The sequence below is a fragment of the Poromitra crassiceps genome (genome assembly GCF_964638095.1).
Source record: "Poromitra crassiceps genome assembly, chromosome: 14".
Classification (NCBI taxonomy): Eukaryota; Metazoa; Chordata; class Actinopteri; order Beryciformes; family Melamphaidae; genus Poromitra; species Poromitra crassiceps.
In genome coordinates, this window is record NC_139633.1 from 6,077,823 (window position 1) to 6,092,723 (window position 14,901).

At 41.3% G+C, this 14,901-nt stretch overlaps 1 protein-coding gene across 1 annotated transcript in view; it reads right to left on the reverse strand.

The window, feature by feature from the left end:
* Positions 1–1,924: 1,924 nt before the first annotated feature.
* col13a1 (collagen, type XIII, alpha 1) overlaps positions 1,925–14,901 on the reverse strand; it is a gene marked incomplete at its 3' end in the record, with an annotated part of 136,862 nt that continues 123,885 nt past the window's right edge. The window contains exons 40-43 of the mRNA XM_083650822.1: positions 14,792–14,827; positions 9,343–9,429; positions 7,234–7,272; positions 1,925–1,957 (exon numbers count right to left, since the gene is read on the reverse strand). Of these exons, the coding sequence (XP_083506948.1) occupies positions 1,925–1,957; positions 7,234–7,272; positions 9,343–9,429; positions 14,792–14,827 (195 nt within the window). The remainder of the gene's footprint in view (positions 1,958–7,233; positions 7,273–9,342; positions 9,430–14,791; positions 14,828–14,901) is intronic.

Genomic DNA, 14,901 nt, shown 5'->3' on the forward strand with positions numbered 1-14,901 from the left:
GGGAAATGTATAGCAATCCAAGTAAATAACGCAAGTGAAATAGTTAAAGTGTGGGTTAGTTCCATCTTTGTGCAAAATACAAATGTGAAGATCACAGCAGAAATAAAATCTAATGTTCAGTAAGTAAATTATCTGGTGAATGCCAAGTTGCATGACAGGGCAAAGGTCTTACGTATGTATGTATATAATAACTTTGGGACAATACAATTGAGAGCCAAATTCTGATTCAGTGTTTTCTTCAAATCAAATTGCTTGTGATTTTCAGCATAATTCTCATGTACAACTTTTCCCCCAATGTATTCAAAACAATAGATTTACATCTTACCCCACAAACATCTAAGGGCTTCAGTCAATTGAAAATTTCACATGAGAAAATGACTTTTCAAAGATTTTCATTTTAGCATCTAACCTGTGGGACACTTGCATGCACCTGTTTGCTGTTGAACGGTCATTAAATATTGTAACATTTCAAGCTGCTATACGATGAATTTTGGCGAGGTAACGAAAAGGGTAGGAGTTATTTGAACACAAACTCATCCTCGCCAGATGAATAAAGACCTAACATAAGAACAAGTCAAATACTGGAAGAAGAAAAAATTAAATGCCATTTTGACCCAGGTCTGTTTACAAGGCATTTGTCAATATGACATAAGGAATGCTTCTGCTCATTGGATTTGCAATGAAACAGTAAAGTTTGTGTGTAACATATTCATAAAGGCCATCACTTTTTCCTTTACAACACACATGTACATGCACAGTAACAGCCATTCAAAATTCACTCGAAATCCATCCATAGTCAGGGTGACAAAGTAATAAATTATTTGAAATACACCTTTAACCACTGCCATGTTGTTTAGAGTCAAAGACGGCAAATAGGTATAGGCGTTATATCTCACGTCTGGTGGATATTGGATGTATAGGAGTCAAATGAGTGAGTGTTAAAATGACAAAGCCGGTCAAATTTTCGGTAAAAAATTGGGTATGGCGACAAATGACAAAATGCATCAGGAAAACGTCATCAAAACATCCAAATAACGGCAGTTTTAATCTGCAGTTAACGTTGAGAATTTTGATGCCCATTTCTGTTTGTAAAATCACCTTTCATTAAAGTATTCTATATACAAAGAGTGAGTACTTTTATACATATAGCAAGTTGTTTTGCTCTATACAATTACAGCATTGATTTGTGGTGTCCTCTAACACCCAAGCACAGGAAGGTCAATAAAATGTAACATGTGACCAGGCGTGTAGAAAGGATGGTGTACTGTAGCTATCGGCTGGTTTCAAAGTATTTCCTTAGCAGCACAATAAGTCAAACAGGGTTGAATAGCTGCAGGCAAAGGGATTTTTCGAAAAGGCAGTGAGTTGAATCGATACGGAATCATCAAGAGCATTTCCCTTTGTTTTTTGGCTTTTTTCGTGGAAACATGCGAACATGAAAGAGACGGCGACAAAAATCTGCTCTGTGAGCTGCTCTGAATTCATCAATCTGCTCTGAATTCGTAATAATCACAGTTACAGCGTTGACGACGTCGGATAAAACATGGGAAATTGCACGTGGTAAAGTGTCTGTGCCTCGCTTTTCACGTGGCAAAATTCAACGGACCAAAGCATAAAGTGTAGACGAACTCAAAGAAACATGTCGGTATCTCTCTGCGGCTGGGATGGCTTTCCCGTCCGAGGAGACTTTTTTGTTTGACAAAGAACTAAAAAGGATGGCGGGTATCCTCTACTTTTCAGTCTTATTGAAGTCACTGCTGCCACTGGAGCCTCCACATGTTACTGGCCCTGTGTCCAGTCTCTTGGAAAATCCTTGAAAGAGCAACCCCAGGTTTGGGTCAAAACTCAACGATATCTCCAACCGTCTTCAGGTTTCCTGGCTGCAGCTTTGGGTAAGGCGTCGTCAAGAGACTCTCCGGTAGCCCTACTTCTTGGCCAGTTGGAAAGGATGTTGACCCTTTGAAACATAGATTAATTTTTGTTCAGATTTTGATCTGGCCTCTCAACCACGGATATTGTATGGACAACCCAAACCAGCTCAAAATAACTCACCTCAGGCAGTTCATTCCAGTCATGCGGTGAGGCACTCAAAACAATTCAAATTCAAATCATAGACAGGGGTTAGCAGCCATGACAGATGATTAACGAACCAATATTCATGAGGATTAGTGTCACACATGGAGGTGTGGTAATGTCATCATCATTACTGGAGCATGTCTATAATTTTAATCTCTCTGAGTAAAACTAAAACTACAGACGATAACTAGCTAGTAGCTATTTATAAAAGTGTAGTCAAAGAACGAAGAACGCCAGCACTCAGTGAATGTCCTTTCAGGGTTTTTATTCCATCATCAAGACCAGTTACAACGAACGTTTCAGCCAGCAGGCCTTCTTCTTTCTTTGACTATTACTTTTGTGCCGTGCACCTGGATTATTTTGCTTATTGGTGAGTGTGCTCACTACCTCTTGCCAGCTTCGCTAGGGGAGCGTACCTATGTTCCCCGGGTCCTATATTCCCCGGGTCCTATGTTCCCCGTTTTTGTGGGACCGGGGAACATAGAACCCTTCCTAACCTCCCCCAGACCCTAACCCAAAACCTAACCTCTCCCACCCCTCACGCCTAAACCTAAGGTCGGCATTGCGGGTGGTCGGGTCGGCATAGCGGATAGACACCCCAAATGTTACGGAGAGTGTTAAAAACGGGGAACATAGGACCCGGGGAACATAGGGATGACCCCTTCGCTAGCAAGGAGTGTGTTTTGATTTATAAAAGTGTAACCTGGGGGGCAATACACAATACCTGTTGCAAATACATACAAGAACGTATCTTGAAGATACCTTTCTGAATGTCTGATTAAACCTTCAGAAAGAGCAAAAATATTAAACCTAGAACTGAAACTAAATAAAACTTAACTAAATCTACCAAAACCACACCAAAGAATAAGCTGAAATCGAAATCGAAAGCTGGTGTGACTACAACTAATCTTTGTCATCTATGCGATATACAGAGACTGAATACAGAGATATTTTTAACAATTATTTTACGTATGTTGGCCTGAAGACTAATCCCACCCGAATAGGTTTTTTAAGCAGCTATGAGGAACTTTCATTTTGTGTTGATTTTAGCGGCCCCTGTGGACAACAGAGGTAGTGTTCTCCCTGAACAGTCTCCTCCCGCCATGACCAGCTGAGCTGCGGCAGGCAGGCAGGCCGGCCAGGGCTTCTCCGAGCCCACCTGAACACTGAGCCTCCCCCGCTGCTTTACTTAGTGTATGAGGTTAACGTTATTGATTTACTCAGCAGCCGGAGCAAAAATTACAAACAGTTTCACATGGATATGAACACAGGAAGTCCCGGTGTGCATGACCGGTGCACAGGCATTTAAATAACAATATAGAAATGGGTGTCCAATCACTTGTGGCATTGTTGCTTAATCGAAAGCCATTTAAGCCAATAATGATATAAGCATCCAATAGAAGAAACATTTATAGCAGCTGTAATTGAAACAGGAAATATTTCCTCTGAATAAAAATTACTTCATTCCCCTAACGAAGGTAGACGGTTTTCACATAATTGTGTTTCTATGGAACAATTTGGAACCTAGTTTATGTCCTGTCAGATATTGTAGTCTACTAGCAAACCCTGCAACAGGAAGTAAGCTGTGGGAAATTTGGAATTTTTATGTTGTCGAGTTCCGCAAATATTGCAAAGATTGGATGAATTTGCATAAATTATTGCCATCGCAAAATCAAAATCTCCTGAGGGGACTCATAAATAAATATTTTTCAGGACAAAACACTCGTTAGAAATGCATGTTTAATTTTGATTGTCATTTTGAACACAATCAACATTTTGCACAAAACAGGTCTGGACATGATGTCACATCCTTCAGTATTTGTGGCCAATGTGACTCAAAGTTAATATGAGGTGCTCAACAGCAATGGGACCTGATGAATATTTTATTGTTGGCAAGGACACGACAATCTCTTGTGGCAAAAACCAAAACAGGCAGAGCAAAACACAAACAAAGCTTTTTTTCCCCTAAGAGCAGCATAGAAATGGATAAAGCTCCACTCCGGTCCCTCCTCATCCATTTCTTAAACACTGATTCACTTTGTAACACAGTTAATGAGGTTAGCTTAATGAGCACAGCTACTCCATATAAAAAGGCTTGTGGATTCAATTATCTGGTACTTCTTGATAAAACAAACAAACAAACAAAAAGATCTTCATTGTCCAAGGACGTTACAGCTTTCTTCATATCAATAGAAATGGATGAGGCAATGTGGCTGTTGCAGCAGCATGCCTTAGGGTGAGCAGCAATATTTCCATCCAACAAAATGTTTTATGGGTTGTATACTGTGCCAAAGATGAGAAGACAAACAAACAAACAATGTACACACTATAGTTAAAGAGAGCCTGATAGTTAAAAGCAGGAGGTGGCTGCCCTTAACATTTGGAAAAAGTATTTACAATTAACTTGGAACAAATTGAGACCAGTAGCCTGTACTACGAAGCTAGTTTAATGCCTTATCCGAGTAAGTTTGAGTTTAAACCTGGTTTAGCCGTACTACAAAGCAAGTTAACTTTCAATCACCATGGCAACTGACGCTGCAAAGCTAACCTGGTCGCGACCAGGTTAGCTTCAGAGGATAAGATCAAAATCCATGACAGACCCATATAATCGGCTCTCTGGAGTCACTCACCGTTCATATAAGATCGCCATATGAAAAATAGATTGCAGTCAACTGAGAATATAACAAGAAAAACATTTGTGGCTCTGTAGGCTACATAATTAAATTAAGCCTACTTAGCACTTTATGTCTTAACAGCTCAACTATGCGTGGAGAAATATGATCACTATTAATCACCGCAGCGCAAATCAGGCTAAACGGAGCCTCAAATGGAGTGAGGGTGATATTCTCCTACATGCCAGAAAAGCCTATACATATAATATAGATGGGATAAATATGGGATAGCCCCAATACTAAATATGCAGGCTTCTTGCATGTTTCAGCTGGAACTGTGTCCTGTAGGCTGTATGCCAATATATGAGCAAAAATAGGCTAGTTTTTATCAATGAAAAGTATGCCCGCATCGTCTCAATTCAGTCCAGCAGTTTTCTCTTTTATATTAGGATATCATTATTATAGACTATATATGAATTATTCGATCAGTGCAACCACACACACATAATGAGTGATAGAGATCATTATTCATTGAGCATGCGTTTCTAAATCTATGGTCTAAATAGGCTTACAGATTGTGGAAATGTATAGACTGAGATTACACATTTAGATTTGTTGCTGCTGCCTGTATCAATGCAGCTGTATCAATCGCTGATCAAAGTAAATCAAATGACTACAAGCTGCTGCTTTAGACAGCCCTTCAGCAGACTATCCAACGCGGATTTTCATTCTGACATTAAATCGCGGATACATTAAATATCCGCTAAAACTCTGATCATGCACTGCGCTTCATTGAACGAGGAAATGGGTGTGGAAATGGGTGTGGGCGTGGATAAACTCAGCTGTTCATAATGTCATTGGCTAGCGCACCTCTTTCGCGTGGACGCGCGCCTGTGCACGAGCGAAAAACGTGCGCGTGCACAGGCAGATCCCAGGTCCACTTACCTAGTAAAAAACCAGCGTCGTAGTATCAGTTAACTAGATAGCTTTGATCCTGTTCAGTCAAACCAGATCAAAGGGACTTATCGCGGATCTGTTAAACTAGTTTCGTAGTACAGGGCTCTGAAGGATTACTTGACAAGAAGCGAAAAACGTAAGAGATGTTGGTTTCTGGCTGTACAACGAAATGCGCATTTCTCAGTTGCTTTCATGCCTTGTCTTCAAAGCTTCAAATGGTTAGGCGATCTCGGTTGAAACCCTCCCCCCCATGATACGAATGTTCAGTTTGGAGATTTTAACAGCAAAGGGTGATTGTCTGGAATGTGTTATTCCCTCGTGAAAACATGAAAACCTGACTGAATTTAAGGCTGTCCCCTCATGACTGATTCATCAACATAATCAACACAAAAAATTATTTCAGAGAGAATTAGAAGCCCATCACAGCTATATTGGTAAATATATCTATGTACACATCTTTTTTTCTTCTTCTTTTCAAGATGTTGATAAAATTGACTATTTCTATTAGGGTTTGGCCGATACAGTAAATCAGTTTACCAACTTATCAGACTGATATGTAGCTTTCAAAATATATACTTTTTTAGTGTTCCATAATGGTCTATGCGGTTTCAGAGACATTTCCACCTTGAGAATAATCAAATAGATTGCTTTTATTTATTTATTTATTTATTAGTTTGTTTATTTATTTTGGCATAAAAAGGGTAGAACTTTAAGATATTGAATAATTGGCACAAACTAACTGCTATTGGCAGTTTCAGTCCAAAAATATCGGCATCAGTATTGTACAAATAAAATAAAATAAATCAAAAATCAGGAATATTAACAGTCTAAAAAATATTGTCATCTGGTGACAGCCTTAAAATATACTTTAATAAAAGCTTTGAGGCTTGTATGTATAGAAGATGTTTATCGGTACTGTATGAGCACATGACCAAAATTGAAAGTGCAGACTTTCATCAGTGCTTTTTCCGTCACTGTTAATGTGTAACACCGATACTTGCAGCTCTTGTTTCTTTTTTGTCTTTCTTTTGTCTTTTTTTTTGTAAAACATCTGATCACAAAGAGGAGAGTTCAACTAAGAATTTCAAAAGGCTAACTTCATCATTCCAGCCCCACAAATCAGTGCAGCATGGTCTATTACAACAGAACAAAACAAATGGTACAATAAGTTAATAGGCAAAATCCACTTCACATTATGCACAAATATCATGCATATGTAGCCACATTATAATTTTTCCTTATTCAACCATATTAAAATAATGCATAGATATAAAAATCCAATACATAAACATTATTATCATAAGTATGAAAAAATAAACAATCTGTACAAAAAAATCTTGCCATATATTTTTTAGGATTTTCTATGTTGTTGTTTTTCTTTCCAAGTATAACAGAGCAGGTAGAAAGTAAAAAAATAAATATTCTATGTACAATCACACATGCCATTCCAAAGTTATCGTCACTGCAAAGAGAAAGCAAAAGGCACAAATACAAAATGTTAGTTCAGGCAATGTCCTCGGTGAAGTTAGCAAAATGGTGTCCTACCACAATGATGAGCCGCTAAAACACGTCAAACTCTCAAACTTACTTTATTCCAACATCCTGGTACAGGTAAGCCGTCATCACCCTGCAGCGAGAAAGACAACATGTCAGGAAGAGACACTATGCTGCAGACAACGACCATATAATCATGCAAGCATAAAGCAAATTACAACCAATACAGCAGTTTCCAAAGCCACAGAAGATGAAAAAGTATTCTCCTTACCATAATCACTTTTTTAAACTAAAAAATTACAAACTTTGAAACATCAGTACTTAGGGATGGGACTAAATAGCAACATTTGATATATTGTGATACAAAAATGTGACAATACATATCGTGGGGCAGAAAAAGCTCTGGTCACTATATAACTCTGGGCCAGGGGGCGCTCGTGAATGCAAGCAGACATGCGCACATGACCTTGGGCCACGCATCACGGAAGTAAAAGCAGGAAGAAAACCCCCATCAAAATGCTTCATGCACCAATGAGCAGCTTACTGTACGTTCAAATGAATGTCATATACCCTATCCAGTTATTTGAATACATCCATGCCCACAACCCACCCTCTGGCTTGCATTGTCCAAAAATAATCTACTGGGCCTTTCACAACTTGTGGTATTCTCTTGTATCAGGAAGGAAGAAAAAGGCTGGAAGATTGGTGCTCCATGCAAGAGATATCGGAGGAAACAAGGGTTATCTAGTAAGGCTCTCAGCGTACTTGAAATTCCAAATATTTGTTTAGACTGGAATAAATCTTTAGCTTTTTATTTTTGTTATGTTATTGGTGATTGGTGATATTAGGTCACATCCATACAGCATCATGCAAAGTTAATGCAGAGACGTATAGCAAGCAATATAGCAATGATTCTAATTATACGTTATGATCAGAAGTTGTGAGGTTGTGTTAAATGAACGTTAATTTCAAATGTCTAAACAACCATTTTCAATGTAGAAATACACTGTGGACACGGAGTCACACATTTTATAGAGAGAAAGTCTGGGCTTATTACTGGGTGGGACACAATTAACGACAGTGAGTACATTTTAACTTCCATGCAAACACACACACACACACGTTTCTGTAACCCTACAGTGCAATGTTTGAGAGGGTGTGGTTAGGGGGTGTGGTTAGGGACAGCTAAAGGCATGCTGGAAAATGTGGGAGGGGGGAGAGAGAGCACCATACCACAGCGCACGGGGCATCCAGCCCGTCCAGGCCTGGCAAGCCCGGTTCACCTTTCTCCCCTTTAAAGCCTCGGAAACCCTGTTTGTGAAATCAACCATTGAAACATCGGTGCTTTGTGCCTCTTAGGCAGCAGAGGAGATGTTCAACCTCTGCTGCGTGTTGGTCAGGAGGATCTGCAGATTGTCCGCTGGTAGATTGGATGCAGGTTGGCCTAAACATGCAGGCAACCTGGGACTGACAGGAACTGGGCACACTGAGCTGAGATGGCAAGGTTGATAAAGCATTGAGCTCCTTCACCACGAGACTGCCACTGGGACTATATTGTCGTCGGAGCGAGCAGGCAAACTGCTTGACTCCAAGTTGCATTGACGATGGCCATTACGACTCAACATCAGAACATATACACCCTTGGAGAAGGTGCAGAGGGTACCATAGGTTTGAAGAAATGGAATTGTGAGGTCGTGGATTGTCGTCATTATGGGCTTGACGGTTTGTCTTCAACCTTCCCACTCTGATTTAAGGTGAAGGCTGCAGAGCTGTGGGAGGGAGGCTGCAATTCAATGACAAAACCACACTACTCAGCAGCAGTGGCTGCCTGGTTCCTGTCCGTCTCAGCCCTGGGGGGAAAAAAGGTTCCTCAGATAGAGTTATAGTCTGTGGTCCACTGTTGGTGCGTGCTTCATCGAACCATCTTTTCAACCGACGATGAAGCAATTTTCCTTTTGATTTCTAATGCCTTGAAAAAGGTCCAAAGGTCAAATTCAGAAAGCTGCACGTCCCCATTACCCTACTTGAGTGGACACTTGGACCAAACTCCTCTGAGGTTTATTAGGACCACCGAGGCAAAAGGAAGCCAACTTCAGAATACAAAACCCTTGGGGGAATTGAAGTAACTTTGGGGTTGTAATGTATTCTATATGGCAGTGTGCTTCCCTCTGCCTCCTGGTTACACATTGGACTACTGACATACCAACGGACAGGGGGCATCTAATCCAGGTGCTCCTTGGTCTCCCTTATCCCCCTTGGCCCCCCTGTTGCCTTTCTTGCCCCTCTCTCCCTGTAAACAACAGTGCATTAAAAAAAAAAGACAAACTTTAGTCCTCCTGGTCAATGTGCCACACAATAAGCAATTATGATTTATTTTTTTGTAAAAGCACAATCATCTGGCTGGTGTTGTTTCTTACCGATGTGTAATTTAGGCATTCTTAGTAAATTTTGGTATTCTAATTCAGTAATGATGTGTCTGATGTGCTTTAGTGGGAGGGGAAGGTAAGTAGAGGGAGTTAGGGAAAAGGAATGTGAGCCAATGCAATTGGTGAGTGGGTTTCCTCCGAGCATCTTGTCGAGGAGGACTACCGACAAACTATACGGACGTTTTTGGAAGACTTTGGAACTGAAAGTGTGTTTTCATTTTTATTATGGCAGGTACCCACTGAACAGAACATCAAATACGAACGCAAGCGCTATGTCAGAAAATACAAGCAATATCCAATTTTTGCATCTCACGCATTTACTTGAGTGAGCTGTAACTAGTATATATTGGGAAGTGGCGATGTGGTCTTGTAGAAGGTCAAACGTTGAGTTCCACATGAAAGATCTCTTGGGGGAACAAAGAAACAAAATCCAAAAATCTGTTCAATGGGAGGTTTATTGAAAAGGAGGCTTAGGGCGGTATACTTGGTTTTGCATGCGCATGATGGCTGCCTCGCATATCCCGCGTCCGTTTGGAGCGTACACGTAGCGTTACTTTGGATAGGACGTGTACGACCAACGCGCCAAATGGACGCAATACGCAACATGAACATACATAATATGAAGAAAACTGGTAGAAGGGGCAGTATTACCAACAGAAAAACACTCACCTAAAACGCTATGTCTCTTGGAATGGGCTGCATAGCAAAATCTGAAGTAGTCATTTTAATATAAATCCTATGCTGTTTGGAAATTTAAATATGTCAAGCCTGACATAATATGACTGTGATATAATTGGAACGTCCACTCACCAAGGTCAAAGGCAGGAAGGAATCAGATAAGAGAGAGTTTATTGAAAGAGAATAATGATAGGAAGGGTAATATACTGCCTGACTGACGTGCAATGTTCTCCCAACGTTTCTTAAAGGATAAGTTTGATGATTTTTGACCTGGCTACAGTTATGAATTATAATTCATCTCTTATGCTGAGAACAGACAGGACGTGGAAGTGCAGTGCATTCTCCACACGAGCAGGCGCCGGCCTGTCCACACAAGGAGCACATTTTCTCCGTGCAAAGTCGCTGATGCCCGGCATCAGCGACTTTGCACGTCTTCATCTTCTGTTTTCACATATCTACCTCACTTTTATCATGAGTTTAGAACCTCATGTATAATGTAATGTGTTCATGACAACAGTTCAGTGCATGTCTTGGGATTGGGGTAAACACTGATGAATGACCACAGTAGGACAAAGAGTGTTTGTTAACAACGTTGTTGTGTAGGTAGGTCTGTAGTCTCTCTCTCTGTCTCTCTCTGTCCCTCTCTAGCTCTGTTGTGCCGGATGACCACCTGAAACCCCACTTCAGATAGCAACGTCACTCCCGCCTCTCTCTCTTTCCCCCTCCCTCTCTCTCTTTCTCCCTCCCTCTCTTTCTCCCTCCCTCTCTCTTTCGCTCACGGCTCGCGGAAAAGATAGAACAGACGGCGAACAGAAGCGCAGCAGAGCGCATTCCGCGGCGTGGAGCGGGCAGTGTGGACGGTCAGATCAGTTAAAATGGGTGCCGAATGCTCCACCGCGCTGCGCTTCCGCGTCCTATGTGTTTTGGCCATTAGATACCTGTAGTATTTAGACCTGAGTCAGCTGTAGGCACTAGTAGGCCTCTTGCTGCAACAATGAGTCCAAATGGGGATGTCAAAATATCTTAAAAAAAATAAAGAAAATCTCCACAGGAGAGTTAAAAAAGAGACAGTTCCCCCATTATACACACTTTCACTGATCAGGAAATCACATAACTATTTTTCTCTGCAGCAGCATAGACTGCTATGGGGTGAAAGTGTGTTACTGGTGTTCTTGTTCTAGATCTAGATCTACAGTCGTCAGGTCAGACTGTACAGTGTACAGTAGAGTTTGGTAGAAGACGATCCACTGACTGGAAATGGTGTAGTGTAATACATCAGTTAGTCGCCATATTGTTTTCACAGACTGGTTTTTCTGGAGATATTTTGACAAACACCATTTGAACTCATTGTTAGCAGCAAGAGGCATCAGAGCTTGTCGTTTCAACTACTTGTAACAGCTGACTCTGGAGTCAATATGCCCTGTGGGTCCAAGTCATATAGACCGTACAAATATATGGACGTAGCCACTATGACGTCACCCATGGTTTTTGGCCTCCCATTTTGAAGCCTCAAGGTTTGCATTTTAACCGTCGCCATCTTGTTTCTGCCTTTTTTGTTTTAGCCATATTTAGTGGAATATCTCATTTTAAACACACCAATGTTATTGTCTATTGATTTAATTGCTCTCACACTCAGGCCTGGCCTGGCCTGGCATGCAATTTTTTTTTTTTTTTTTTTTTTGGATGGTTGTGGGCCCGGGGCGGGCGCACCCCCTGCCCCGGTGTACCCTCCGCTACTGGTCAGCACCCATGAAGTCCACCTGCATCTACCACCTGCTCTATTTAACAGCTCTCTTTACAGACTGCCATTGCTGAAACTTGAACACGTCTCCTTCCACGGATCTGCTCTGTCTGTCTGCCCCTGCCTGCCACGTTTGTCTGTCCTGCCTGGACCCTAACCCTAACCCAATTTAACAAGGAAGCGCTCAGCCTTTGTTTCATTCTAAAAACCAATAGCTTTGTTTACTAACTCTGAACCCTGCTCACCCTGGATCTGAAGAGTGGATTACTTCAGTTCCTTTTGTTACATTTTTGAGTCCGTAAAGACTTTGAACCGTTTCGTCTATCTCTGCATCCTTGGGTCCAGCCTTTTACACAGGCGCTGGCTTTTTTGTGCTCGGGGACTGTTTGCATCCAATTTTAACACAACTGTACCAAAACACGGAAGTGGACTGTGATTTCTTTAAAGTGTGACGACCAGTTATCCTATGGTTTGGACTTTTGTGATCTACACGTTTCTTTTTCTACGAGTTTGTGTATTACTGATACTGCGACTAACTTAAATGTTATGGTGTAAATGTGAGTTATGTTACTAATTGCGAGTAGCTGTTAGCATTAGCAAAGAAAAGACGTTAGCTTTGCTTTCATACCGTTAGCTTTGCATTTAGTCTCTTAAAACAGACTGTCTCATCTACATCCGGCGAATGCAGCTATATACAGTCTGTACGTTACACCCCCAGAACATGCACAAGGAAGTTGGGAAAAAAACCTTCAGACAGGAAACAAGTTCGACGGAATCCGACCAATCACGACACGTGTGTCCACGAAAAATGCGGCATATTGGATTTTGATTGGACTAATGAGCAGAAGACCCGCCTTTCTGCGATTCTGATTGGACTAATGAGCGGAAAACCCGCCTTTCTACTTCCCATTCCGGTTGGTGCATGATTCTCCCCCACGAAGTACAGACGGTATGGCGGAAGCATTTGAAAATTGCGGAAGCCAACTCGTCTGTTCTAAGAGACTACTTTGCATTTGAAGCAATTGGTTGAGACAAGCTATTGCTAGATTCCATGAAATTGCATTAGCCGATATCAGAGTGAGTCAACTCGTAAGCAGTCGACTCAGTGGAGTGGGTTGATTCAAAGGTCTGGACCCATGCAGGCAAGTACGGACTTGTTGCTTAGCTGATTTGTCTGATTCAGGAGATGTTTTGCAACACAAGTGACAGTGTAGCCTACTCTTCTTCTTTGTGTTTATTGGCCGATTGCAAACCAACTGCATACCGCCACCTACAGTACTGTATCGGAGTGTGTTTCTAGATAAGTGTACTTGGGTACGGAACATTACTAATGCGAAAGCTGATCGGACTGGAACGAAGCAATCATGCCTAATATGAAAACAACCTTCGTCAACATTGTGGCAGTGTTGGGAGAGAGCATTGCTTGCCAGAGACGGTAGGAGAGGGAAGGGGGAGGACTACAGGGAGGCTTGCAAGGAGGAGGTAAGTAGTGGTAGGAGAAGGAGTAAAGAGGAGGTGTAAGAGGAGGAAGATTAACCCAGGACTACATTAGAGTGCAGGAGGAGGAGGAGGAGCAGGAGGCCAAGGTTTGTGAGAGGGAGAGAGGGCAACCCCGGCAATAAAAAGAGCCACGGGCCACAAGGCAAGGTGGAGGGAAGGTAAGGGGATAGGAAGACCTGCGGAAACAAAGGAAGACAGGGCAAAGAGTAAAAACAGCAACACCATCCCATAGCTAGATCTGCAGCGCCTCCAACTGGACATTTCATCATCAAATTGTTTCTCGCTCTTTGTTTTTTTGACTTGAGCCCAGTTGAATGTGCTGAGAGAGCTGATGAAAGGTCAAGACTTTGAAAGATGGGAGTTGGAATATTAAAACAGTCATAGGTTAATGGGAAGGACGACACATTCTCTTAGAGGAAGGGTATGTGGACATTAAAAACAGATTCTCTGATACACTGGCAACCTGTAGATAAAGGACATTATTTGACACAATATCATTTTGCAGGGCTATTTCACCATTTACTGCAATGCTGATGAATAATTAATGTAGACAGAATAGTCAATTGCAATTTCAAGTATGTACTGAATGGATTGCATGATAAATCACTTGAAGAAGAAATATTCCATAGAGACTTTTCATCGCTTCTTAAAAACTAACATTAGCAAGTCTCTTTGATGTCATTTGGCGGTTTTGAATATTGACGCCGCAGTAAGCCACTGCAAAACAACCACATTTGCCTTCGAAAGGCAAAAGACATCTCGATATAAATTATTCAGGATCACACACAAAAAACAAAGCCAACTACCTAGCTCTTCTGGCTGTTCTTTCCATGCGTGATATCATAGAGCACATTTGGTCAGGTTATAGATATTCACTTTTTTTTCTTTTTCTTTTCAGATCTCCTGCTTGAGCGTGTCTTTGAACTCATCACGATTCTGCTCAAATGACCTTTTATGGCCCCCAATGGTTGCAACAAAATGGCCGAGGCATCAAGTGTTTTAAGGGCATATAAAGTGTTTAGTTAATCCATTGATACCTGATGCAGCATTTGTGTGTGTATCCCTTTAAGACCGCCGTTCGCGGTCTTAAAGGGATACACACACAAATGAGGGATATACGCGCAAATGCTGCATCAGGTATCAAAGTCACTTTAATGTATTGAGCAGAAACATCAAAGAGTGGTGGTCATTTTGTATCCCACATGTATGTACTAATATAATGTGTGCCAGTTTGACAGAATCATGTCCCCTTGTCTGATATATCTATGAAGGGCGTAACGAGCAAAGAGTAATGGATGCTGTCTTACCCGGTTCCCTTTGAATCCTTGTGGTCCTACTAAACCCTGAAAAAAGAACATTACAAATAATATGACTATCTGTATGGAGTTCTAGGAGTAGACATACATTTTTATTTGTT